The sequence below is a fragment of the Pleurodeles waltl genome, chromosome 3_1 (genome assembly GCF_031143425.1).
Source record: "Pleurodeles waltl isolate 20211129_DDA chromosome 3_1, aPleWal1.hap1.20221129, whole genome shotgun sequence".
NCBI lineage: Eukaryota > Metazoa > Chordata > Amphibia > Caudata > Salamandridae > Pleurodeles > Pleurodeles waltl.
The window spans coordinates 1,185,077,257-1,185,104,619 of NC_090440.1; the positions used below are offsets into that span (position 1 = coordinate 1,185,077,257).

The window sequence follows — 27,363 nt, forward strand, 5'->3', positions numbered from 1 at the left end:
CAGCACATGTCCTACCTTTAAATACACTGCACCCTGCCCATGGGGCTACCTAGGGCCTATTCTTAGGGGTGGTCAAGTAGTAAAAGGGAAGGTAGAGGCCTGGCAAGTGGGTGCACTTGCCAGATCAAACTGGCAGTAAAAACTGCTCACACAGACACTGCAGTAGCACTGCATTGTAGATTACAGAGCTACTCTTGTGGGGTGGCACAGTCAGTGCTGCAAACTCACTAGTAGTATTTGAGTTTCAGGCCCTGGGCACACTGAGTGTATTTTACTAGGGGCTTACTAATAAAATCAACTGTCATTCATGGATAAACCTATCACAAATACCATTTAGACAGAGAGCATTTGCACTTTAGTACTGGTCAGCAGTTGTAAAGTCCCAGAGTCCTAAAGCCAGCAAAAACGAAATTCAGCCCAGAATTAAAAAAACAGGATGTCAGAAGCAGAAAGACAGGGAAAACCCTGCAGGAAAGGCTCTTTCTAACACACGCATTATTAGACAGACTTCCACAACTCATACAAAAAATGTAGGTTTAATATTAGAAATGTGCTTCCAAAATATAGGTCTTAGTAAAATGCAGACTGCACCTTGTGAAAACATTTTTTAGAACTGTCCATTAAAAGCGTGCACTCCATAGCTCAGCTAGTTACACCCTTACAATCCCTCTCAAAAAGAATAAAGCTTTGCCATCACTTAGCTTGAAATGACTGTCAATTAAAGCCAAAACCGACTTCCATGCAGCCTTTATATTTGCAGATTAACCAACTGCACCCATTTACATTTCTTTCAGGCTGCAGCCACCCAGTAAGGCTTTTTTCTGCCTTTAGCTATCTGGCCTTCCCTTGGCTTTGCAGCACTGGAGACTCCCTCTCACCCTTATCCTTCAGCAGAGCAATCTCATATGTCAGAAGTAACCATCCTGGGATGATTGTCTTTCAACATAAAGTAGAGGAACTGTTTTTGGCAAATTTAAATGGGCACATCATGCCCTTCAGATCCCAAACACTTTGACCTCTGATCTCTTCCCACCGTATACACTGTTCTCAGCTCTATAGGATCCTACACGCATTCTTGCACCTCTGGCTAATCACCATATGGTCTTCCCAGTCTTCTGGTGGCTTTTTCTTTTGTAAAATACAAACAATCTCCCTCCCTTTTTTAGGTTGCAGCCTCTCTGTTTATGCGAAAGACATCTTATGGAGTTTCAGAAAGTTGACCTCGAAATGTATTCTGTCCGTCGTTTGCCATTAGCTTTGTAGTTTGTAACTCATGTTTTCTTGCTTCCAATTTGCTGGCTTTATTTGCTTTGGGTTTCCCAGCTCGAGTTTGTACCTACCCATGCAAAAGCTGTGTTTACAGTATTCTTCCACAAACTAGTTTCCTGTAATAAACAGGCGTGTATATCTTGTTCTTATCTTGTCACATTTACTGGGTATTCAAAGACCAAGGTCAAATGTCAGGTACGGTCTTCCGAGGGCACTGGTTTTTCTAGTTACCGAAATCTACCTGCTCCTTTTGTTGCTAAGGTACCTCCGTGTCTGCTCTGCTACTTCTGTGGTTGGATATTCACATCTGACAAAACATGACAGCTCTGGAAATGTCTGTAGTGGTGCTGCAACACGTAATATCCCGATAATCTATACATAATAGTGCTATGAAAACAAAACAATTCTGTCACGGTGCACATCAGGAGGAAGCTGTCACAGAACAAGTAGCTTGCTTTCAGTGGGTAATGTATACCAATTTTATATGATTCAATTGTCAAATGATATAATACCTACCAATAACTTCAAGTACCTATCATTAAATTTATCTTTTGGCGCCCCTGCGGTCTTCGGGTCTCACCACTGCACTGTTAGGACGTGCTGTAAGTAAAACCCCCTTTCACTCACTATGACCGTTCACAACTCTCCCCCACGTGACCATATCTCTGCTTAGCTGCAGGACTACTCCCTCTTTTGTTATTCGTACCCATTATCACTCACAGCCTGACAGCGCCTCTCCCACATCGCTTCATCACTGGTGCTGCCCACCACTGCTCTTATCTAACCCACCCATTCTGTTCCACTGACACCTCAGGCCCTGAACATAAAGCATGGACTGGGAGCTCCAGGTTTTATTTTTTTTCTGCAGTTTTATATGGCGCAAACTCAACCAGAAGGTATGGGAGCACTTTATATGAGCACCAGTTACATTACACAAGGGGACATTCATTTTCTGTAGGAATGGGGAGATTACATGATTTGCCCAGAATCACAGGATGTTGAGCTGACACAGAGACTCGTACCTGATTCCCCAGCTCCAAAGTCGGCTGATCTGGCTGTTATGCCACATCCAGGTTTACTCACTCCAAGTTGTTAGGACAGCCCTGTAGTCTCTGTATTGTTACCCTTAGCTTTGTCAGAATGCAGAAAGATAACTTTATGCAGTGGCCAGTTTCTTAACTGGCACACACGTTTTGCTTGTGGGAAATATTTGTTGCATGTTCATTGAATACACAGATTTGGTGTACGTGCGGCCCATCCGGATGTCAGCAGCAAGTGAAAGTAAAAATACTGATGCCAAATACAGCATAAACTGTTTCACTGATAACCAATATTTGTTACTTTTTTTTTTAAGCATCATCAAATGTAAAGTACTCCCACCTTTCCAGCAGTTTGATTTTCAGCACATTAAATGTGAAATGGCTCCAACCTTTCCAGCATTTAATTCAATTCAGTCTTCGACTCTTTGGACCGAACAAGGCCAGTCAGTCCTCAGAGCTACCTTGCAGGTACTAGGGTCATGATTTGAATGGTGTCGCAGGTGCAGGGGCACAGGGTCCGAAAGCTTGAGGAGACTCACTGAACACCGATTATTGCTATATTTTACGACTAAACAAGCAGTCACAAGTGCAATTACCCTGCAGGCACGAAGGTCACGATTTGTATGATGCAGCAGGTGCCGTGACACATGGGCCAAAAAGTCTATGAAACCCATGATTTGTATGGTGCAGCAGGTGCACTGGCATGGGGCCTAAAGTTCTAGGATACCCACAGAACACTGATAATTGCTATATTTTTCTACTAAACAAGCAGTCACAAGTAAAAAAAAAGGCTATAACGTAGTCAAATCTGGCTGTGTCAGAAAGGTTTTTATCATCACTTTCAGCCACTTACAACATGGCTAAAAAACAGTGGCAAAGATAATAGATCTCACATACGCAAGACATATTGCCTATGCTGATGATTGTTCCATCACTGACTTCGTTATTGGTTCCTGCTGCATGTAGAGAGAGAATTCTCTATTTTGTCATGATTGATCCGTTTATATAATGTTTTGGAACGTAGAAGTTACGAATCTAATGAAAAGAAACAAAGCACTTTACATAGATGTGGGATAGGGAACTATTCACTATGCAAATGCTGGCTTTAAGGGAATTTCTAGTGCTGTGGTTCAGTGTGGTCCGCAACAGGCGGCGCCACTGAGTCGCAGCTGCTCCGGAGCTCCACCTCCTCGCTACCTCATGTCCATTAGTCCGTCAAGCTCTGTCAGTGGAATGTAAGGAGCAGCACCTTTTTTCCAGTCAAAACAACTCTTCAGACCTTGAGCAGTTGAAGGTTTTTTTTCCTGTGTTTCCGACACTAGCTGGATCATGCACACAGGGCAAATTAAAATTGTTTCACTGCTTTATGGCGACAATCCAAAGCAGCCGCCTGGAAAGCCCCACAGGAAGAGGGGGTGGGGGAGGTAAGAGACAAGGCATCAATTTAAACTTGGAGACAGTAAGGATCCTATTCTGCTAGAGTCACCATTCCAGCTGGGTACCAGGATATCTGGAAAGTGTTTTTATTGCCCCACTAAACCCCTTTTACGTCACCTCTGTCTGTAATGCCCCTTAGCCATTGCCACCCTCTCCATATCATTCTTTGTCTTTTAACGCGCACATGCTTTTGAAATGTCTACCCTCTTAGTTTCGTAACTGTAATAAACATCCCAAGATATGGTTAGTTTAAGGATACTAGACCACCATGCGCACATAAAGCAATTTACCAGACTAGCAGCTTTGTCCAGAAAACAATTTACTAAGACCTTGCAGTTAACAAGGAATGACCCACCTCAGTGAAAACAGTAAAGCCTTTTAGCAGTAACACGCTCATCCATAGACATAAAACGCCAGAGATCTTCAGCAGGATCAAACCCATTTTACTTTCACATTCCCACACAAACAATTTATAAGCATTACATTTAACAAACCTCTAGGAGCCTCATTATTCCAGTATAACACAATCACCCTCATCCTTCCTTCTGACCTCCTTTGCTGCCTCTGGCAACTCATGACAATGTCCTGAGATCAGGGGAACACTGGCACAGCACATTACTGGCTCTTGTTATAGCTTGGCAGCTGCTTTAACACAGGATCCTGGTACTCTTTCATCTCTTTGCCTACCAGACAAAAATGTGACCTCTTTAAGGACTGTCCTTGGTTCTTTCTTTTTTGTTCTCTACACAACTTCCGTTGGATGGAAAGTCTTCTCTCTTTTTGTTGCTCTCACCACCTCTGTGCAGACATCACTGAAACATTCCTCACCTTTTTATTCAATGGCTCCCTCTACTCTTGCATACCCAAGTACCCCGTGGCGACCAGAGGTTGAATTGCCACATGTTCTTTAAGGCTCAATCCTGTGAAATCCTAAATCGCTTATTGCCTTTCTTTTACTGGACCCGCCACATTTTCATTTATTTTCTCCTGACTTCCTTCTTCCCTGTCCTTGTTCCCACAACTGCAGGATTCAGTGTAACAGCAAAATGTTGCATCAAACCCATTACATTGAGCATCACCTTTAGCCACAATAAGCTGCTCGTAACCTGCAGTTGTCCTCACCTTCCACTCTACCAATGCTTTGGTCATAACAAACTGTTCTGTGGTGGCAACTCTTTGGTCTGGCCAACTGCGCCTTCCCCCCACTTGAGTGTCTTACTACCAGGGCCTCCCCCTTGTGTATACATCTGCCAAAGGTTCTAGCCTTCCAGCACTAGTGAAGAGGCTAGTACTGTTGCCCCGTATCTACTGGAAACCCATCCTCTGCTGCACTACTTTGCAATTACATCAGTTTTATTATTCTTTCGCCCTCTCCACTGGAAAATATTCCAAGTCAGTTTTGGATCAACATCCTTCATCCACAGGTGCAGAATGGCCCTGAAAAAACAACAACTTCAGCTAATGATGTGGTCTGAAATCACTTAGCCCATCAGGATTATTCAAGGACCACGGTGTGCTGCATCGTGCTGTCCTGAACCCACCCTCCTGCTTACCCGCTGTGGCCTTCTGCTAATTATAGTTATTTGCTGCTTGTGTATTTTTTATATTTAAACAATCTTTATTATATTTTTGGTTCGGTTACAGTATAAACCAGTGGTTCCCAACCTTTTGACATCTGTGGACCCCCCACTTTATCATTAATGGAACCCGAGGATCCCCACTGAATCATTATTGGAATCTGGGGACCCCTACTGAGTCGTTACTGAAAGCTGGGGACCTAATCTGTTAATCATATTTAATTTTCTAAGCAGTCGAGAACCTCCTAAGGATGCTCTATGGACCCAGGGTTGGGAACCACTGGTGTAAACTAACGAAAGCATACCTTTTCCATAAAAAGGAGCAAGAAACGCAAATTCCATGAGTAGTAACCATGCTCTGCCCATGGGTTAACCAGTAATCATGTTTCTTAAAAATTGACAGAGAAACTGTCGTGTGTTTTTGGTAGTGAGGCTTTCGACAGCTTATTTATATGCCTTCATTAACATGCATTAGTGTGTGGTTTAAGTTGGCCTTCTCTTAATTTTCTTGTAAATTAAAGTATTTGTATGAAAATGTATTATTTTTTAACGTTAAATTGTTTGAGGTGTTTATGGGTGCAATATTTTTTGGTTTTACTTGAATTATTATTTTGTGTATCCATTCATTGCTGAATGAATGGGTTAATTTGTTTCCAAAATCTGTGCGTGTGATAGAGAATTAACTTTGTATTATGTGAAATATGTTACATGTAAATGAAACTGCCGCATTTTGAAGTGCCTGGTACATATATTCGTGTGAAAAGCAGCACTGACAATAATTCCTGTTTACATGTCATTTCTTATCTGGCATTCTCTGCTGGAGGAATTGCTGTGACATGCTGGTGCCTAAACAAAATGCTGGCTGAGCAGGGTAAAACAGCCCAAGAAAAAACAATTAATTCTATCTTTCATAGTTAGCAGCTCGAGGCTGGTTAGAAAAAATTGTGAGTAAGTGCAAAAATATGTGGTTATATTGCTTTCAGGAGATATTGTTTTCACATTGATCCTGAAATTCAGGATTATTTCTGAGTAACTATTGTTATTAATGCACCTGGATATTACCCTTGCATTGTGTGCAGTGCATTAAACGCAAGAGATATTTGGCAAATGTGATGCTTACAGGCATTTGCAATGCAACTAGAGTAGAGAGTTGTAAGAAATTGGGTTATTTGCAGGATGTGATGCCTGCACAAGGAATAGGTCTAAAATTGTCTTTTCAGTGGGAAACAAACATCCCATGTAGTACTGGATTCTCTCAGGGTAGCAGAGCAGAGCAGTCCAAGGCTTATTCTGAGTGGGTGGTGTGGGCTAGTAATCTCTGTCCACTGGCACACAATACCAACACTCAATAAATGATTGTCCAGTTAGAGCTTTTTCTTTGAAGAAGGGAAAGTACATTACACACATGCTACTAAAACTACACATACATTTACAAATCTATAAATAAAGCAGCTGGAAATACTTTGGTGACATCCTGATTTCACATTTGATCCCTAATGACTTCTGAATCCTTAATTAATCCACCACTCACTTATACCAGATATAACATCACAACACACTGTGGTGTCATTTTAAATAAAGCAGGCCTATAGGCTTTGTCATGGTGGTCACTTTGTGGATATATAAGGTTAGCCTATTAGCTTTTCAAAGGGTCACCACATGCAAATATAAAGCAAGCCTAATGGCTTCGTCAAAGTGTCACCGCATTATAAGAACAAAATATTAACATGTCAAAAATGTTCAACACATTCAAATTATTGGAATCGGTAACCATGTTTACACACTCAGTGAATATTGTTAAACATTTTTTGTAACAAAGCATTACAAATCAACATAACATATGTCCAATTCTTTCTTTTACCACTTTAGGCCACATAGAATGCAGCCATAGAACCAACCACTAGGGGGGCACCCTGTACTTACAAGCTAAAGTGCACATGGTTAAGCCCATGGAGTGCTTGAAAATGCCTCCCAGGTGCTGCATCATGTGATCTGAGAGAGATAGGGTAACTTTCTTAAATGCATCCTGCTGTGGAGAGAGGGGCTGCTGCACTCCCTGCAGTCCCACAACACGTTGAGGCATGTTGGTGATGTCCCTGCCCCTCCTTTGTGCACCACAAGAATACTGTATGCAAATGAGGCCATGTAAAGCAGTATGGAAATGCATATTTTATTAGTAGGTTGTCCTGCTTCATTTTCTTGTGCACCATTTTGCACCACGTGTCATTTTCCTGTTTGGGTTTCTTTGTTGGTGATGTCCCGGCCCCACCCTGGGACACTTGGATGCTGCAGTTTATGTTGGGGGGGCAGAGCGGGTAGCCCCAAGACCCCAGCGCACCCTAAAGCCAACTCCACTGGGGCCTTCAGTGTCAGGTGTGGAAGCTAGCAACAATCTCTTCTGCTGTTTCATGTGTCTGCCTGCTAGGTGGATGCTCCTGCTTTTCACTTCTGCTTCTCACTTCTGCTTCTGTCGGACGGTAGCCCACTGTTTCTCCTTCAGCCCTTGGGGAATGGGGCCTCCGGAGGTATCTGGTTGGCGGTGGCAGCCTCTACAAATGAGGTCCAGGCACCCACCATAAATGCACTTGTTTCAGATAGGTGCTTCTTTGGGGAGCCCAGAACCAGTCGTCCTACACAGCTTTCTGGGACAATCCAATATACTGACAACAAGTTTTCTCTGTTCAGAGCTCCTCTGAGGGCCTCAACTCCACCCCTAGCTGAAATCACTGCCAGATACTTTCTTACCAAAACTTCAAAGGGGAACCCCTCCTGTGTCGGCTCTAAATGTCTGGGCTTGCTACTTAGTTCAGTAGTCCTGGACTGTCCCAAGCCAGGTGTCGTGTGACAGCTAATTATCCTTTGCAGATTTTCCTCCCCACCTCTTCCATCTTACGAACCGAGTCAACTGCTGATAATTGCTCATTTTGTGTGGGGAGGCATTTGTTCCGACTGCTGTGCGGGAGAGTAATTAACTTGGCCCTGGAGGGGACAAACTGACTAGAATCTGATTTTGTGCTGAGCCAGAGAATTATGATAATTTGGAGCGACTCACCAGATGTACACATATGTTATTTGGACCTGCATATTCAAGCTTGGCATGCATGTATCACCTCAGTTGTACACCTCGCTGGACTGTGTAGGTCTAAGTTGAGCGAAGCTGTACTTTAAAGCAAATTTCACCTATGTGTATAATACAGTGACACTACAGATAGGTCAGCAGGGTTTGCTTGATTATCTAGGAATGCCCACTAATATTAGAATGCCTACCCCAGAGCAGCACCTACCCCTGCACGGTTCCTTCATCACTTGACACCATTAGGGTGTGTGAGGGACATTAAAACAACCTAATTTGGGCGTTGTATGCGAGGTTCATAAGCCCACCTGAACTACCATCCAGAAGTAGGGTAGAGGATACTTATAAATTATAAGGTTTCCTTCTGCCCCAGGCTACCTTTGTGTAGTTATAGAGCTGTGCATGATAGTAGACTTGCACTAGTGTGCACACATGTTCATGTGTAACCAGCCAAATGCCCATACCTGTACCACACCAGGTATATTTTAAAAGGCAGACACTAGCGATAAACACCCCCAGTCCAATTTCGGGGAAATTACCAACAGTTAGTCGCTGATAGTGAGACTCACCCATCATAAGGATAAAAAAACAGGGTGATCAAAAGCAAAAAATCTGGGCGGACTGAATGGGTGGAACCCATTTTTCTACAAGAGTTATGGGGTAATTTGCACCTTTCCACTTGAGTAAAAGCATATAAAATTGGTCCATGGAGAACCATGAAGAATCTGATGGATGCTACCCCTCTAGAAAACAAATCAGCCCTAGGTGTTTCAGGTAGACTGAGAGATACAAAAAGTAAGTTACATTTCAGCAGGTAAGGTATGGCATTGTACATGCAATAAATAAATTGAAAGACCAACTTCTAAATGTGTGGCCAGATTTTGTACAAAAGTACATCAAAATAAAGTCACAAGTACACAAATACATTGATGATCAACGTCTTATCTTTTTATATTAATATTAAGTGCCTCCACATTGATTCATTAGCCAACCTTTGAGGTTAAATCCTAACTTTTCTTCCAGACATGCTTTAATTATCGAGATTAATGCTGTCCTGGTCTGGGAAATCGTCTCTTCAACAAATTTGAAAGATAGATACCACTGCCTGACCGTTACATTCATGTTGATTTCCACACCACAACATTCTCATAATCAAAATTAATCTTTGATATATTTTTTATATATATATATATATATATATATATATATATATATATATATATATCCATACACATCAATCCGCACTCCAATCTACACAGAAGGCTCCGACACTCAGGAGCTTTGATTTACCAAATGTATTGTTGACATGAGGCTGTGATAACACTTTTTGGTCGTATGCTCTAACATTTTATATATATCAGATTTGCTAATTCACGGAACGTCTGTCTCGTTCCTAGCATTGCAAGAGTGAATTCATCAAGGAATCGAGACGTTCTATCAGTTATGGTCTACACTGATGAATCAAAAAAAGGAAAAAGTACATGAAAGCACGGTTTTCAGGAAGATTTAGGGACTCCAGTGATGTCAACACCAGTGTAACAGGCAAGGATGTATAAGATTCAATCTCCCAGGTTGAAAAGGTCCTTTCATTTATGTGTTTTCAAGTATGTTGAGCTTTTTTGATCCCATGTTTGCAAGAGCACTTGTAGCCTTGATTACAGCTCGCATGTCACTGCTAGTTGTGTCAATGTAAGCATGTCCATGTTTTAATTCTAGATATGATGACATGCGCATCAGTTGTTTGAACCGTACACATTTAAGAAAGACTACTTAAACCTTTAATTAAGTTGAGTACTATACGTGGTGCTCATCGCATTTACCTCTTATTATTTTCTCTTGCAGTTACTGTTTCCACGTTAGTTATAATATGGGTTACATGGAATGAGACCTTTTAACCACGTTCCTGAGTTCAGATGTGCTAGACAGAGATGTAGAATAGCAGGGACGCGCACAGACTTGCACAGGCGGCAGGAGCCCTTTAAATCTCGGCGGTAGCAGCCTCAGCTGCTGATAGGGCGGGAGGCCCTTTAAACTTCACTTGGCGCACCCGCAGCCGCGGGACGCGCACAGACTTGCACAGGCGGCAGGAGCCCTTTAAATCTCGGCGGTAGCAGCCTCAGCTGCTGATAGGGCGGGAGGCCCTTTAAACTTCACTTGGCGCGCCCGCAGCCGCGGGACGCGCACAGACTTGCACAGGCGGCAGGAGCCCTTTAAATCTCGGCGGTAGCAGCCTCAGCTGCTGATAGGGCGGGAGGCCCTTTAAACTTCACTTGGCGCAGCCGCGGGACGCGCGCGGACTTGCACAGGCGGCAGGAGCCCTTTAAATCTCGGCGGTAGCAGCCTCAGCTGCTGATAGGGCGGGAGGCCCTTTAAACTTCACTTGGCGCGCCCGCAGCCGCGGGACGCGCGCGGACTTGCACAGGCGGCAGGAGCCCTTTAAATCTCGGCGGTAGCAGCCTCAGCTGCTGATAGGGCGGGAGGCCCTTTAAACTTCACTTGGCGCGCCCGCAGCCGCGGGACGCGCACAGACTTGCACAGGCGGCAGGAGCCCTTTAAATCTCGGCGGTAGCAGCCTCAGCTGCTGATAGGGCGGGAGGCCCTTTAAACTTCACTTGGCGCGCCCGCAGCCGCGGGACGCGTGCGGGCGGCGCCCGGGCAAAGCCCGGGCCAAGGGCGGGCCCGTCCTTCGCCCGTCATCGACAGGAAGAGGCTGGGCTGGGCCACCCCTCTTTAATATCTGGTCACAGACATATTAATGCTGTAATTTAATTACACCTGTATCGTGCAGCATACCTGTGTGCCCTTGTGGTCCTCGGGGGGTGCCGTCCCTTTTGTTCCCTCTGCTGACCTCCACGTCTCCCCCCCGCCGTCGCCCGACATTGCGACCGCTGTGTGGGAGGAGCGTTGACGGACCAGGACGGGACTACTTTAGCCAGGTCCCCTAGCACCACGGAAGCAGAACAAGCGGATCTCACACGCCCGAAGGTGATATCAAACTGATCCTGCCCCTGGCTGAGCGGGGTCGGGCAAAGGACAGGCCGTTGTGAGTCCGTTAGGGAGCCGTTAGGGGGCCAGAAGGGGTCGGGTTGAGCAAGTTCACTAAGCAGTTAATTGTAATTGTTTTTATTGAATCTGATAACGTTTTAGTAAGCTGTATACCTGGGCTCCATTTAAATTGATTCATTGTGTCTTCTGGGTGTTATACACTTGCTGTTCTGTGTTATTGCTGATATATGTAGAGGCCCTATACTTTGTAAACGATATAAAAGTTCTGTGTAGTGCAGGGCCATAAAACTAGACAGTCTAGTATTTATCAAAAACTAGTAGTGGTCGTCATATTCGTGAGGGCGGTGTAGAATGGCTAAGAATATTTCCACCCTGGATAATTACCTGGTTAAAATGGTGAGCAAGATAAACACTGATAGAAGGAAGTCCTTAGGGAAGGAGTCCACCCCAGAAATGTTTTCTCCTGTAAACAATGGTAGCGGTTCTGTTATGATGGACCCCCTTAATATTGAAGCTCTCCCTTTGGAAAACCCAGCCGCTTTACCCTTCGTTTTAGAGCCACCAAATCAAGTCCCATTGGAGCCCCCGAGTGAGCCTGCATTGTCTCACTCTCCCCCTAAGAGAGCTGTTAGAAAATGCAGAAAAATGCTATCCAAGCGGGGTAACACTCATTTCAAACCAACAATAGAACCAATGATAGAATATGGTCATAGAAGTAATGTAGCTGAAAATGGGATTACAATTAACAAGGACGATGTGAATGGTATTCTCTTGGGCCACATCGCTAAGCTATTTGAGGAAAAACTAGTCCATATGACTAAACCTCTTATGGAAAAGATTGAATTACTATCTACGGAGGTATCTAGGTTGGGTGGTCTTTTAGACAAAATGTATATGGGACAAACTATGAAACAGTCTGAGCTATCCGTCCAATCCGGCAACCCTGAACAATTGGTTGAAGCACAGAGGCCACGTTTACCTGAATCTAGGGAGCCACCAAGTATGGTGGATAGTACCCCTCATATGAAAGCAGCTGCATCTAATATTGTGAGGAACACTACTCCTGTGAACAGACCAAATTTTATTAACCTTCCACCTGATTGTGAACCCTATGTCATAGTCCTTTCGAACATTCCTCCCTTAGACCCAACAGCAGTGAACTTCCGTGAGGAATCACATGATTCTCTCAAACGGAAATCAGTTGCCTGGTTAAACAAAAATTGTGGTTTCCCCCCACACCTATCCGATCAAATACTGTCTACTAGGCGGATACCATGGATCGGAAACGCAAGGAAAAAATGTAAGGGAGACTGTGTAATTGTTAATTTTAGGCACCCTCAACATGTTGCGACTGTCCTTCTTAGAGCAGCCTCCTTGGATATAAAGGAATCTGACGTGGGTGTGCATCCTCTGGGTTATTTTTATCGACACTTAGCCAGTACATCAGAACCTTCTAAAAAACACAGACCCTTGACTATTAGAAGAAACACTAGCTCTTATACCCCAACTGGAAATAGCTTTTCGGTACTGAGCACTTTGGACGAAAACGATTGACTCCCACGAGCAGGGGATCCCATCACAGAAACGTTAGTATATACCCAGACGTGGGAACAAAAACAGAGTATAGAAGATCTTGAACCGGAACTCATAGTACCCTCGAGTCCCAGAAATACAAGGACAGTTAAATTGGTAAGCAACGTTAAATCCCCTTATTCTATTTTAAGTAAGACAACTAGTTCGGGTGTACCGGATAAGTGCCTCTCAGTGACCATGGAGGGTAAAGACACTAGTAAAAACTACAACCAAGATAAAGAGCCAAACCCCTTAGTTGAGCTGGAGGATGTTACAGAAAAAGACAACCTACTTATAGTATTAGATCCTCCCTGTGTAAAAGGAAAATCAAGTATTAGACTGATATCATGGAATATAGCTGGCTTAGCAAGGAACCTTGAGGATGTGGTATGGTGTTCCTATATTGAGAACTACGACATCATACTCCTACAAGAAACCTGGATGGTAGAAACCCCCCATAGGCTGGGGTATAAAACCTATTGTTCCCATGCTATTCCATCAACTAGAGGGAGAGCCTCAGGGGGACTGGTCATCTGGGTTAAAGTGACCCTAGAAATAGATGTCACCCCGCTACCCATCCCCTCCCCGGACCTACTAGGCCTTAAAATCAAAACAAGAGGGAAAGAAACTATACATCTAATAAATATATATAACAGACCGTTCCCTTCTAACAAGGAATCAGAGGTAGTAGAACTCTTGGACTCCGTTCTAGACTCATTAGGAGATAATGCAAAGGTGTTAGTTGGTGGAGATTTTAATTGTAAATATGAGCCTATCCTGGGGTTGGAACAATTATTCGACGATCAAGATGCTGCTAATGACATCCTGCCCTTAAAATCTGTAAGTGCAGCTAAAGGCACAAAAGCCGCCTTACAGATTTTACAGTTGACTGTGGCGCATGACCTAAGGGCCTGTAATGGTCGATTTCGTTCAGACAGACCAGCAGCCCCAACCTATTTTAAGGGAAATTCCAGATCCCATATAGATTTTGTAATGGCTACCCGGAATATATGGGACCAAATAACCGACTTTAAGATAGACCATAGGACGGAGAGTGATCATTTTCCTCTCCTACTATGGCTGGATTCTCAATCATTCATTATTAAATCCAAAGAAGAGACCCTATTAAATACCACGGTCGCGGAACTAGAGGTAACTAATAACAGGCGTGCCCTAAGATGGCCCTATATCTTGGGAACCGAAATAACGCTGATAAATATATACAATGTATTTACTGAAACGGTAGGAGGCCTTCAGACAGCATTAGTGGGAACACAAGGTGTGCTTGACATACATCTTAAGCTGGTAGACGCATTAACCCCACTATTGAGCAAAATCTATAAAAAAGATGGTAATAGGAAACGGAATGATCTTGAGTCAGCGAACCCATGGTATAATAAAGACTGTCGTATAGCAAAATCAAGACTAATCCAGGCAGTAAAATCCGGGAACAGCTTGGATATAAAAAACAATAGACTAGCCCACAAAAAAACGTTGGCCCAAGCTAAAAAAACATGGGATGAAAATTTCTGGGAGGATCTCTTGAATGCAGCTAAGCTACGGGACCAGAGTATGTTCTGGAATCTAATCGCTAATGGAAATAAGCAGGGCAGATCAACAAAGGATATTTTCCTAGATGAAAATACTTGGTGCGACCACTTCACTAAGCTCTATGCTAACAAACAGGAGAATTTGCCCTTCGAGGACCATGAGACAAATTCAGAGATAAGTGTTGCTCCACTAACCTTTAGTTTAGAAGAAACTAATAAGGTTTTATTAGCTGTGAAATTGGGCAAAGCCCCAGGCCCTGATAAAATCCCCGGAGATCTTCTAAAATATGATGTGGATGTGTGGGGGCCTTACATAAATTACTTGAGTAATTCCATTGTGGCAGGCACACCAATCCCCGATTCCTGGAAAGGGGCAGAAATTATGACAATTTTTAAAAAAGGTGATCGCTACGATCCAAGTAATTACCGCCCAATAAGTTTAATAGACTCATTTCAAAAGATATATGCCAGACATATTTTAAACAGGCTTTTAGATTGGATTGAAGAGACTAAAATATTAACCAAATATCAGGCTGGCTTTAGAATAAAAGTAAGTACGGTTGACCAGGTGTTTAGGTTCATGTGCATCTGTTGGAAGTATATAACCATAAGGAAGGGTAGCCTCTATGTGGCATTCATGGATCTAAGGGCCGCCTTTGACCTTGTTCCTCGCAATTTGTTGTGGTCTACATTAAGAAACATGGCGGTCCCTGGGGAACTACTTAAAGAACTTATCAAGCTTCACACAGGGAACTATGCAAAAATTAGGTGGGGAAAAGAAGGTGAGACCTCAAGGGCCATACCTGTAGACCGTGGTGTGCGCCAAGGCTGCGTGTTAGCTCCTACACTCTTCTCACTATATGTTAATGATATTCCAATCTATTTAAGGGATTGTGTACATGACTCACCGAAGCTAGGTGGCGAGCCGGTTACGGCATTACTATTTGCCGATGACACCATCCTCATTTCTCAAACTCCGAGAGGTTTACAGAATTTGGTGGATTCTTTCCAGAAGTATTGCGTGGGGAAGGGGCTAGAAATAAATCCTACCAAAACAAAGTATATGTCAATAAACTCCAAGAAATCCCTCAGGAATAATCTGTCCTTGGATAACCAAAAACTGGAACAGGTAGGGAGTTTCAATTATCTGGGGATGACGCTGGATAGTAACCTGTCCTGGAAAGGGCAGATGGATAAAAGCATTCTAGCCCTTAAACAAAACTCAATGCCTATTTTAAAAATACACGGAGCCAGTTACTCTAAAGCAATCTCACCAGCACTGGAAGTATATAAAGCAAAGGCCCAATCGACCGCCCTTTATGGTGCTGAACTCTGGGGCTTCCATTGCAATAACAACTTTGGAAAACCGGAAAACCATTTTGTACGAAGGCTACTTAAAATACCGACAAGAACCCCCCTAGTCCCTGTTTTCCTTGATATTAATCTTAAAAGAGCAGACTATCAAGCATTATTAAGACCATTGCTGTATTGGGTCAGGCTATGGGTAACCCCGGAGTTGAGTGATTACAAGAACGGATTGACTGAACTAACTCAGATAGATGGACATATGAATACCCCTTGGTTAAAATATGTATCTAAGTGGTACGAGAGATTAGGTTTATCACACCTATGGGAAGCTCCACAGAATATGACAACATGTACCAGGAAAAATGTAAAGGACACTTTTTGGTCTTATGTCAACGGAGAGCTACTGCATAGTTCATCGATTGGTACTCTGACTTTGAATTTTTTAAACATAAAAGATACACCTAAATTAGAACAATTTTTGGATGAGGTCGGCCCTCCTCTGGCAAAATCACTTTATTTACAGTTTAGGTACGGGGTCTTACAGATTAATGCTTACACATGCAATTCGGGAGGGGTAAAAGGTTGTGAACTCTGCACTCTCTGTACCTTAGGGGCTAAAGAAGACGTTGTTCATTTACTCTTCTTTTGCCCAGTATACAAGAAACCAAGGGATCGGTGGATCAAACCCGTTTGTAAATATGTGGGGGTCAGATCCTATAAAGAAGCAGTGCGCATATTTCAGTCCAATACTTCACAATTAGTGGTGTTTGGCACAAGCAGATTCCTATATAATGTGTACCTTATCAGGAATCGACTTGGTCACAAATTGTAACGCTTTGTCAGGTGGCCCGCTCATCCCCCTCCTTGCAAAGGTATATGATGCACTGTTTTATCGACAAGTTAATTAATTTTTTTTTTCTTTTAGTTCTGGCTTTTAATTATTTTATAAATTGTTATTTATATTTTTATACGCCTAATGATACTGCTTAATCATGGGGACATCCATATACTTCTTGCCAACTGTATGTATTGTATCTTATATTTTATTGTATAATGTATTTATGTATGTCGTATTTATTTCCTGTCTTGACTTTTATGGCAATATTTGCCGAAATAAAGTAACGAACGAATAGCAGGACTTGATGCGTAAACTAAGTAAGAATTCCTTCTGCCTTTCAGGATGTGGGTGTATTGACGACCTGGCAAATGCTGGCAAAATAAATTAGCAAATAGTTCAGCAAACAGTACATTTTTAACAACATACAGATAATAACATTGATCACAGCTATTTTGAACCTTTATCTCAGGAAGAAAGATCGGACTGTTTGAGGCATTATGCAGTTGGGATGTCTCTCGGTGTACCCTTTTCATATTGCTTGATGGATTAGACATGACATCCGTGTTTCAAATGAGCTGCGCTGGTTCACATTGAGTGTCCGCAAGGAGATGGTAGGCCCTCACTCAAAGCCCATATCCACATTTGTCTCCTGACTCGCCAACTGGCCCGTTGCTTGCTGCATATAGCATTAGGGATTTTTAGTACTCCGAGAGTTCACTTGGCTTGTTCTGATGACATGTATTGAGTTCGGCTATGTACCTAGTCTGGCTCTGATCAGACTTGCTACATATCACAATGAACCCGATTTAGAGTTGAGTGATAATGGAAAATATTCTGATTTCTGCAGTAAATGCCACTTTCAGAGGACAGTTCCATCAGTGGAATTTTTGTCAAATTGGAATGATATGGTGGAGGGAATTCCACTGGTGGATTCTGCTCAAAATGCTGCATCTCTGTCAGAAATCGGCTGATTTCCTACCTTTACCCAATCAACATAAAATCAGGTTCTAGGCTTTTATGGGAACTCCTCACAATGGCGCCACCCTCTCCTCTGTTTTTCTATGATTTACCTGTTGCCTCTCTTCTTCTATACCACCGTTCTCATATTTTCGTACACGCATTCTTTGACTGATTGTTCCTAACACTGTGCTGTAACTCTCAAGCAGGGGTTCTCTGGAACTGGAAACATCCATAATTCACCCCTGGTCTCAACACTCGAACTAACAACTTAGATCCATTTTTTTTAAGGACTGCGAATTAAAACTAGCAATTATTTGTACGCCTCCATCGTTCCCTCATAAAGACGGCTTTAATTGCTAATAAGTTTTTACCAATGCCATTGGCCAATGTCTATATAAATGTGTTAAGCAGACTCATAGCAATGCACATACGTTTTATTGATTAAAACCTGGAATTTTCCTGATCCCTTGATTTTATGCCAAAGTACTGCTATTCTCCTTTAGCAACCCACCAGCGCTAGGATATTATGCATGTAGCCTTGTATGTCAACAGTACCACATAATATATAAAAAAATATGCATAAATCTGGATCAGCTGCCCTTGTTTTTGCCCTGTTTCCTGTAATCTTCCCCTTTTTTTCTTCTGGTCCTCACCAGGTGTTATGCCTTCCATATTTAGGAATGTCTCATGGAAGCATTAGATCTGTCCTTTACAATAGCCAGTGAATGCATACATATTGTTAAGGTAGTTGTTTAACCTTGAAGATCAGTGAGGGTGATTTAAGGACAAGGAATTGATTGCTATTGCTATGAATAAATTTTAGAAAAATAGAAAAACGTAAGAAATATAATTAAGTATAGACAGTCGATTAAGTTGCTTCTTAATCAAAATGGATGGGAGAAGATATCTTGGTTTGTCTTGTCCATGTTTCAGGATATAGTTTACCCAAATTGCAGGAGAAACTTGATGAATCTAAATTAGTCCCACGCTACTAATTGAGGAACTCTGCAAGGAATATCTATGGGAGCGGGAGTTGAGGAGAATCAAGCCTGGTATCCTGGCTAATGCATTTTTGGATTTTAAGCCCGCTTCTCCATATGAATCATTTTTTGACATCATTCCAGCGTGCCTGGCAGAGCAACTTTTTTAAAATAAAGACTTAGGGGGTCATTCTGACCCTGGCGGCCGGTGGCCGCCAGGGCCACCGACCACGGGAGCACCGCCAACAGGCTGGCGGTGCTCCCACGAGCATTCTGACCGCGGCGGTTCAGCCGCGGTCAGAAGCGGCAAGTCGGCGGGCTCCCGCCGACTTACCGCTGCTCGGGGGAATCCTTCATGGCGGCGGAGCGCGCTCCGCCGCCATGAGGATTCTGACAGCCCCTACCGCCATCCTGTTCATGGCGGGAAACCCGCCATGAACAGGATGGCGGTAGGGGGTGCCGCGGGGCCCCTGGGGGCCCCTGCCGTGCCCATGCCAATGGCATGGGCACGGCAGGGGCCCCCGTAAGAGGGCCCCGCAAAGTATTTCAGTGTCTGCCATGCAGACACTGAAATACGCGACGGGTGCAAACTGCACCCGTCGCACCCCTGCAACTACGCCGGCTCAATTCTGAGCCTGCGTCCTCGTTGCAGGGGCATTTCCTCTGGGCCGGCGGGCGCTCTTTTGGAGAGCGCCCGCCGGCCCAGAGGAAATGTTAGAATGGCCGCTGCGGTCTTGTGACCGCGGTGCGGTCATTTGGCGGCGGAACCTTGGCGGACGGCCTCCGCCGTCCGCCAAGGTTAAAATCAGGTCCTTAGTATACTCCCTGTTAAAAGCCTCACCGCAGACTGGTCTGTAAATAAATTTATCAGTGCTAAGTGCCCTACATGCCAACAGGAAGAGGACACTCTTCATAGCTTTGCCTTCTCCTGTAGTGCTTATGTCTACCTGCTTGGGAAATTATTTAAGCCACTATGTACGCTTTTGGGTTTCAGACAGCATCTACCTGCGTACAGATACCAGTGAATTAGTCATCATTGCTGTATCTAAATATATAAGTGCAGCATGGCTTATAAGGTTACAAAGGGAATGTAGAAGAAGTTAGCACCTTGAAGCTGACATGCTCTCGTGACTTTAGTTTTTACATCCTGAGGTTTGTTGACCTACAGATTTACTTGGCAGATCTGCAAGAGGATATCACTCAAATTGCACTTAGCACTGGTACTCTGTGATATTCATGGATGTTAATGTGTCTTTTCTTGAAACGTATACGATATTTTTCTACCAAGGCTGCTATGTAATCTATGGCACTGCACATGCACTTTGTTGCTGGTCTTTTTTATCTGTGTATTTTATATACTGTTTTTATCCTTTCTCTCTGTGTTTTTACAGATGGTGGAAATGTCATTGTTTGTTTTATTGTGGTTTTATTGGTTTTTAATCCTAAATAAACTAATGATAATAATGATAATAATGATTGCATATATAAAATAAAACATTTTTGAGCAAGTAGTGGGTACAATTAAGAAGAAAAATAAATAACATTCAAGTTTGTAAATGTCAACATTTGTTTTAAAATAGCCACGCGATATCTAAAAAAGCGAGAGGTGGCGAATAGCGTTGGATGTAGAAGAAAGTGTCTGTGTAGATGTACAGAGTACAAGCAGGTGCAAATCTGTAGCTAATGATGGTGTATGTCGGAATGGGGTAGATGTTTTTGGAGGGAGTGTGGGAGATGAGGTTGTGGTAAAGGTTCACGTTAGTGCAGGATTAGGTTTAGGATTCCTTTAGATTCCATATTTTTGTAACGGCGGCATTAGTTATTATTGGGTCTTACTTACAGTAAGCCGAATACTAAAGGAAACAGTTTTCATTAGAAATAATTCGTTTTGCGGCCCTTGTTATTTTTCTTTAGGAGAGTAGTCCTCATTTAGACATGGTAGAGAGGGCGTAGGTTGGAAACATTAGAATCTGATCACATGGCCAGCCCCGTTTTGGGACCAATTAGCGGCCGGTGGATGCATGCTGCGTGCGGTGTATCGTGCGTTTCATCGCGGCAATGAGCTCTCGACCCTTATTTATGATGTAAATGAACGCGCCCAAGGACAGTTTAAGATTGGTTTTGCAAAAATAAGATTTTTCAGAGCTGGCTGTAATTTCCTGATGTCCTTCGTTGGCCGGGTGGGGTGGGTGGCGGTGAAGTCGGTGAACGCTCCCTGCATTATTACTCGCCTGGTTTACTCTCTTGTCTGCCTACTGACCTGGTCTCCCCGTTCTCTCTCCCCCCTCCCACCCTCTCTGCTGCTGCAGCTCTCGCTCCTGGAGGAACAGTGTGAAGTGACCCGGAACGGCTGCGAGTCCAAGGAGCTGGTGTACCTCATCCAGATCTCGTGCCAGGTAAGCGCCCTGCACGGCTGTGTGGTTTGCAGTGCCAGCCCTTAGACACTTCGATATGACGAGTCTCAGTGGGGGCTTAAAAACCTGTGCTGTGTGTAATGAGCTCATCTATCCGGAAAGAAGTGCTTAAATGCACCTCCAAGTGGAGGAAATCGAATCTGCCTTGCAGGAGAAGAAATGTGCCGCTTGTGCGTGATTCAGAAATGGGGTTGGTTACGCGCGAATTCTAGGTGTATTCTGTCGGCTTGCCTAACATGAATGGTGTATTTTTACGAGTCTTGTGAGATAGGTATGCACAAACATGGATTTTGGAGAAGAGTGCATGAGCTCCTTTGGCGTTAGCAGACAAATGGTTCACCTTGAATTTCTGCAAGGGTAAGATGATGGGACTCGAGAGGAGGGGTTTCAAATAGAATTGCTGCAAATGTCTGTAAACGCGTGTCCTAGGAGGCAGACGGTAATTATTTCCACGAAGCACACACCCAAGTGCTTGCTCTTGATACGAAAGCATCGCCGCATTGCTGCTTTCTAAGAGTCCATATTTTTATTCCAAAGAATCCGTTCTTTTGAAAACAGCGCACTGGCCTTAAACCTAGTGATGCTATCCAAAGATTTGTTTTCCTAAGGGTCTAGTAGTGATCTTCTGGTGAGCAGAATCATCTCCAGACATATTGTGCAGTTATTGAAAATGCACTGTAGGTCCTTTTAGAATGACCTGTGTGTAGGTCCCCCCCCAGGGTGGAGTGACAGAGATCCTCCTATTTTTTTTGTTTTGTTCTTATTTCATTTTATTTGGTAAATTGTCAAGTACAACCATGGCCACAGATTCGACAGCTCATCACTTTCCACAACATTAGCTGTACCTAGAGTTCGAATACCCACAGTGTGTTAACAGGGGTTTACAATAAGCTGGCGATGTTGAGACTGCACATTGCCCTTTGACCTCTTGATATCACAGGATTGGTGACATAATAGCTGTAAAGAATAACCATTGCTGATCTTTTGGGATGTGGCTGATTAATTCAAGAATAACGTGACCAGTTATTAGTAGCAGTCTTGGTGGATGACATTCTTCAGTTCAGCAGGGTGCTCCTAGCATCACTGTGGGCAATTTCTCACGGTTGCATACTCTAACCTGCAAAGTGTTCGGAGGATTCCTCAAGCATGATTAAAGTCCTACTTTAGAAGGGCTCTGCTTCCATAGCCATCCAAAAAAATGCCTTTTGCAAGACTCAGTTGCCGCCAGGCAGTCAGGTTCAGGAAATTGCCCTCAGAGGATCTGCAGACTGTCAGTGACCCTCACATCTGTAGTCAACATAAGCATATAAGTGCAAGGAAGGGAGCAGATAAGCTCCCACTATCTGCTGTTGGACTTGAAGAGGGACAAATTCCACTTTATGTCCTACTACCATAGACTCAGTAGTGCGATCTCCTTTCACAATACAGTGTAGAGGCACTCCTACTTATTAAAAGCCAAATTAGATATAATAGTATCTATCTTACCCCGTGGCTGCTCCTTGTCTTCAATGGTATTCAGTGTTTACAAGGCTGTGCTGGCTGCCATCTTAAATGCCTACAAGATAGGTTGCAAACTACATGCGGACGACACACAATTCCACCCAATGCTAAATGATAATTCTGGCAACCTCCACATTTTTTCTCACTACTTCTAGTGCACTCATATTTGAATGCAAAATAACTGTCTATGCCCAACCAATGATAAAACTGAAATCTTCCTCCTGGGCCCTGTACACTCTTTTCCATTACCTGCTTTTGCTTTGTGGAACTTCAGTCTCTTCAAATCTCCGTGGACAAATCTTGATAAATGAGAACACTCCTTTATATTGATCTATAATTTACCCTCCAGTTAAATATGGTCTCCGAAATTGTATTATATCATCAATGTCTGCAGAGAGGAGTTCTGACTTTGATCCAGTGGTCTAAGAAAATATTCCTAATCTTGGCCATGTCTAGCCTGTGTTACAGTAACTATTTCTACAAAGGACTCCACAGTGCTTCTAACTCAAAATTCCACAGAGTTCAAAACTATGCACTTAGTCTGGATTTGCTATTAGAAAACGCAAAGCTATGTTATACTTGCACAGTGATCCCTTCATTGGCATCGAGTAAAAGGAATGACCCTTAAAACACTCTACTTTCTATACAAGTCTCTGCCTAGCTAAGGACCAATCTACTTCACCTACTTTCTAGTCCCTAGCCCATCAACTGGATGCCTCAGGTCTGACAACTGATGGCTGTTGACTACCCGTCAGACTAGATACAAAATATTCTAAAGTTGATCTTTTTATATTTGGGGCACCTAATTGTGGAATTACCTACCGTTACATTTGAAACAAGAAAATAAGTTGGTGGGGATGCAGGAGGCTGCTGGAAGTGGGAATACGTAACTCTCCCTGGACTGTTTGCCATACCACGAGGGGTGGAAGGTGGAGTAGAATGCCCTTTGATTTCACCAGCGCTATATAGCACGTACCATCTCTGCTGGGCAAGACGCAGGAGACTGTTGGAAGGGGAGCTACCTGTCTTAGGACTCTTTGTCATAACCCGAGGGGAGGAGGAGGAGGAGGACTCCTCAACTATGTAGCTTGTGCTATATAGCACGTTGCACAGCCCTGCTATGTAGGCTGTGCTTGAATGAAGCCTGGGAAAGGGCAGGCCCATCCTGACTCCGTTCAGGGCCAGAGAGAGCCAGGGCAGGGCCACCCCTTGTTCTGCTATTAACATTTCCCCTGAAGAGCAAGAAGACTGCAGATGGCGCCGACAGGACAAGGGCGTTTCCACGAGGAAGAAGAAAGCTTCTCCATCCATGAATCGGACTCGGACAAGCTTGATCCCAAAGAAACGTCGAAAACCGTGAGTAAGACGTCGAAACATAAAACTCACGAGAAGACAACAAAAGCCCAGGGGACGCCACCGCCAACAGGCCATGGCTTAACCCGAAAAATAGGTGACCGATCATCGGCACCGAAAAAGGGCACGCTGGTGGCGAAGTCATCCGACTCCGGTCGAGATACCGCCACACAGCAATCTCGGGCTCGAGATAGTGGCTCCGAGCAGGTTCGGCACCGAGACAGCGGCACCGAAATGAGTCGGCACCGAGAGACCACGACGCCGAAAACAAAAAAGGTTTCGTCGGAACCGAAAAAAGTAGCCGAAAAGGTTTCGATACAGAAACATCCGGCTTCGGAACCGAAATCAAGTTCCTACATAGATTAACAAGGACTGCCCTCACAAATGAAAATACATAGATTTGGACAGGAATTACAGACAATGGAGCCAGACTACACCCAAAGACAGCTCCACATCCAAAAAGAAACGGGAAAGATCAGCACTCTCCCTCCTATTAGGATAAAATGCAAACTTGCCTTCCAGGAGAAAGACAAGCAGCCACAGGCAAAGGTGGCTAAACAAGTAACCCCGCCACCATCTCCACAATGCTCTCCGCAACCATCACCGGTAGCCACTCCACCTATGATGCAATCCCCGACCCACACAGGGATGAGTCAAGATGACCCTGACGCATGGGACCTTTATGATGCACCAGTGTCAGATAATAGTCCTGACTGTTATCCAGCTAGGCCGTCGCCACCAGAAGATAGTACAGCCTACGCACAAGTGGTGTCGAGGGCAGAGGCATTTCATAATGTCAGCCTACATGCAGAGCCCATTGAAGACGACTTTCTATTTAATACACTGTCGTCCACACACAGCCTGTACCAGAGTCAACCCATGCTACCTGGAATGCTCAAACACTCCAAACAAGTGTTTCAGGAGCCTGTAAAAGGAAGGGCCATTACTCCAAGAGTGGAGAAAAAATATAAACCGCCACCAACAGACCCCGTGTACATCACACAACAGCTAACACCGGACTCAGTTGTAGTAGGGGCAGCTCGCAAGAGAGCAAACTCACATACTTCAGGAGATGCACCACCTCCAGATAAGGAAAGTCGCAAATTCGACGCAGCAGGCAAAAGGGTGGCGGCACAGGCAGCAAACCAGTGGCGTATTGCAAATTCACAGGCTTTGTTGGCCAGATACAATAGGGCTCATTGGGACGAAATGCAACATTTTATAGAACATTTGCCCAAGGAGTTCCACAAAAGAGCACAGCAAGTAGTTGAAGAAGGACAGAGTATCTCCAACAATCAGATACGGTCAGCTATGGATGCTGCAGACACAGCTGCTAGAACTGTCAACACAGCAGTGACAATAAGGAGACATGCATGGCTGCGTACATCCGGATTTAAACCAGAAATACAGCAAGCTGTGCTCAATATGCCATTTAACGGACAGCAGTTGTTTGGGCCGGAGGTGGACACTGCTATCGAAAAACTTAAGAAGGACACTGACACGGCCAAAGCCATGGGCGCACTCTACTCCCCACAGAGCAGAGGCACATTTCGAAAAACACAGTTTCGAGGGGGGTTTCGAGGGCAAAGCACAGAACCCACGACCTCACAAACAAGGCCCACTTATCAGAGCCAATATCTGCGTGGAAGTTTTTGGGGAAAATATAGAGGGGGACAGTTCCAAAAAAATAGAGGAAAGTTCCAAAGTCCCAAAACTCGTCAAAATAAGCAGTGACTTACAAGTCACACATCCCCAACACATAACACCTGTGGGGGGGAGACTAAGCAAGTTTTACAAACATTGGGAGGAAATAACAACAGATACTTGGGTACTGTCAATTATCCAGGATGGTTATTGCATAGAATTTCTCAAATTCCCTCCAAACGTCCCACCGAAAACACACAATATGTCAAAACAACATATAGATCTTCTCGGACTAGAAGTTCAGGCGTTGCTACAGAAAGAAGCAATAGAATTAGTACCAAACCAACAGAAAGGAACAGGAGTTTGCTCTCTGTACTTTCTCATACCCAAAAAAGACAAGAGTCTGAGACCTATATTAGATCTCAGAACATTAAATACCTACATCAAATCAGATCACTTTTACATGGTGACATTACAAGACGTAATCCCACTGCTCAAACAATAAGACTACATGACAACACTAGACCTAAAGGATGCATATTTCCATATACCGATACATCCTTCACACAGAAAGTACTTAAGGTTTGTATTCCAAGGGGTACACTACCAATTCAAGGTGTTGCCGTTCGGAATAACAACTGCGCCAAGAGTTTTTACAAAATGCCTAGCAGTCGTAGCTGCACATATCAGAAGGCAGCAAATACATGTGTTCCCGTACCTAGACGATTGGTTAATCAAAACAAACACGCTAGAACGGTGTTCACAACACACAAAGTATGTCATAGAAACCCTCCACAAACTAGGTTTCTCAATCAACTACACAAAGTCACACCTTCTGCTGTGTCAAACACAGCAATACTTAGGGGCGACAATCAACACAGCAAAAGGGATTGCCACGCCAAGCCCACAAAGGGTTCAGGCATTCCACAATGTAATACAGGCCATGTATCCAAATCAAAAAAAAAAGTCAAAAAGGTGATGAAACTCCTAGGCATGATGTCCTCATGCATAGCCATTGTCCCAAGCGCAAGGTTGCACATGCGGCCCTTACAACAGTGCCTAGCATCACAGTGGTCACAGGCACAGGGTCAAATTCTAGATCTGGTGTTGGTAGACCACCAAACATACACCTCGCTTCAATGGTGGAACAGTATAAATTTAAACCAAGGGCGGCCTTTCCAAGACCCAGTGCCACAATACGTAATAACAACAGATGCCTCCATGATAGGGTGGGGAGCACACCTCAATCAGTACAGCATCCACGGACAATGGGACACTCACCAAAAACACTTTCACATAAATCACTTAGAACTATTGGCAGTATTTCTAGCGCTGAAAGCATTTCAACCCATAATAAGCTACAAACACATTCTTGTCAAAACAGACAACATGACAACGATGTATTACCTAAACAAACAGGGAGGCACACACTCAACACAGGTGTGTCTCCTGGCACAGAAAATATGGCGTTGGGCGATTCACAACCACATTCGCCTAATAGCACAATTTATTCCAGAAATTCAGAACCAGCTGGCGGACGATCTTTCTCGGGATCACCAACAGATCCACGAATGGGAGATTCACCCCCAAATACTGAATACTTCCAAAGTTGGGGAACGCCACAAATAGATCTATTTGCAACAAAGGAAAACGCAAAATGCCAAAACTTCGCATCCAGGTACCCACAAGATCAGTCTAAGGCAATGCGTTATGGATGAGTTGGTCAGGGATATTTGCTTACGCTTTTCCCCCTCTCCCACTCCTTCCATATCTAGTAAACAAGCTGAGTCAAAACAAACTCAAACTCATACTAACAGCACCGACATGGGCAAGGCAACCTTG

At 43.9% G+C, this 27,363-nt stretch overlaps 1 protein-coding gene across 5 annotated transcripts in view; it reads left to right on the plus strand.

The window, feature by feature from the left end:
• ARHGAP32 (Rho GTPase activating protein 32) overlaps positions 1-27,363 on the plus strand; it is a 942,023-nt gene that overhangs the window by 469,688 nt on the left and 444,972 nt on the right. For all 5 annotated transcript variants that reach the window (XM_069224492.1, XM_069224494.1, XM_069224495.1 and 2 more), the window contains one exon: positions 20,920-21,006. In XM_069224492.1, coding sequence (XP_069080593.1) covers positions 20,920-21,006 — 87 coding nt within the window. The remainder of the gene's footprint in view (positions 1-20,919; positions 21,007-27,363) is intronic.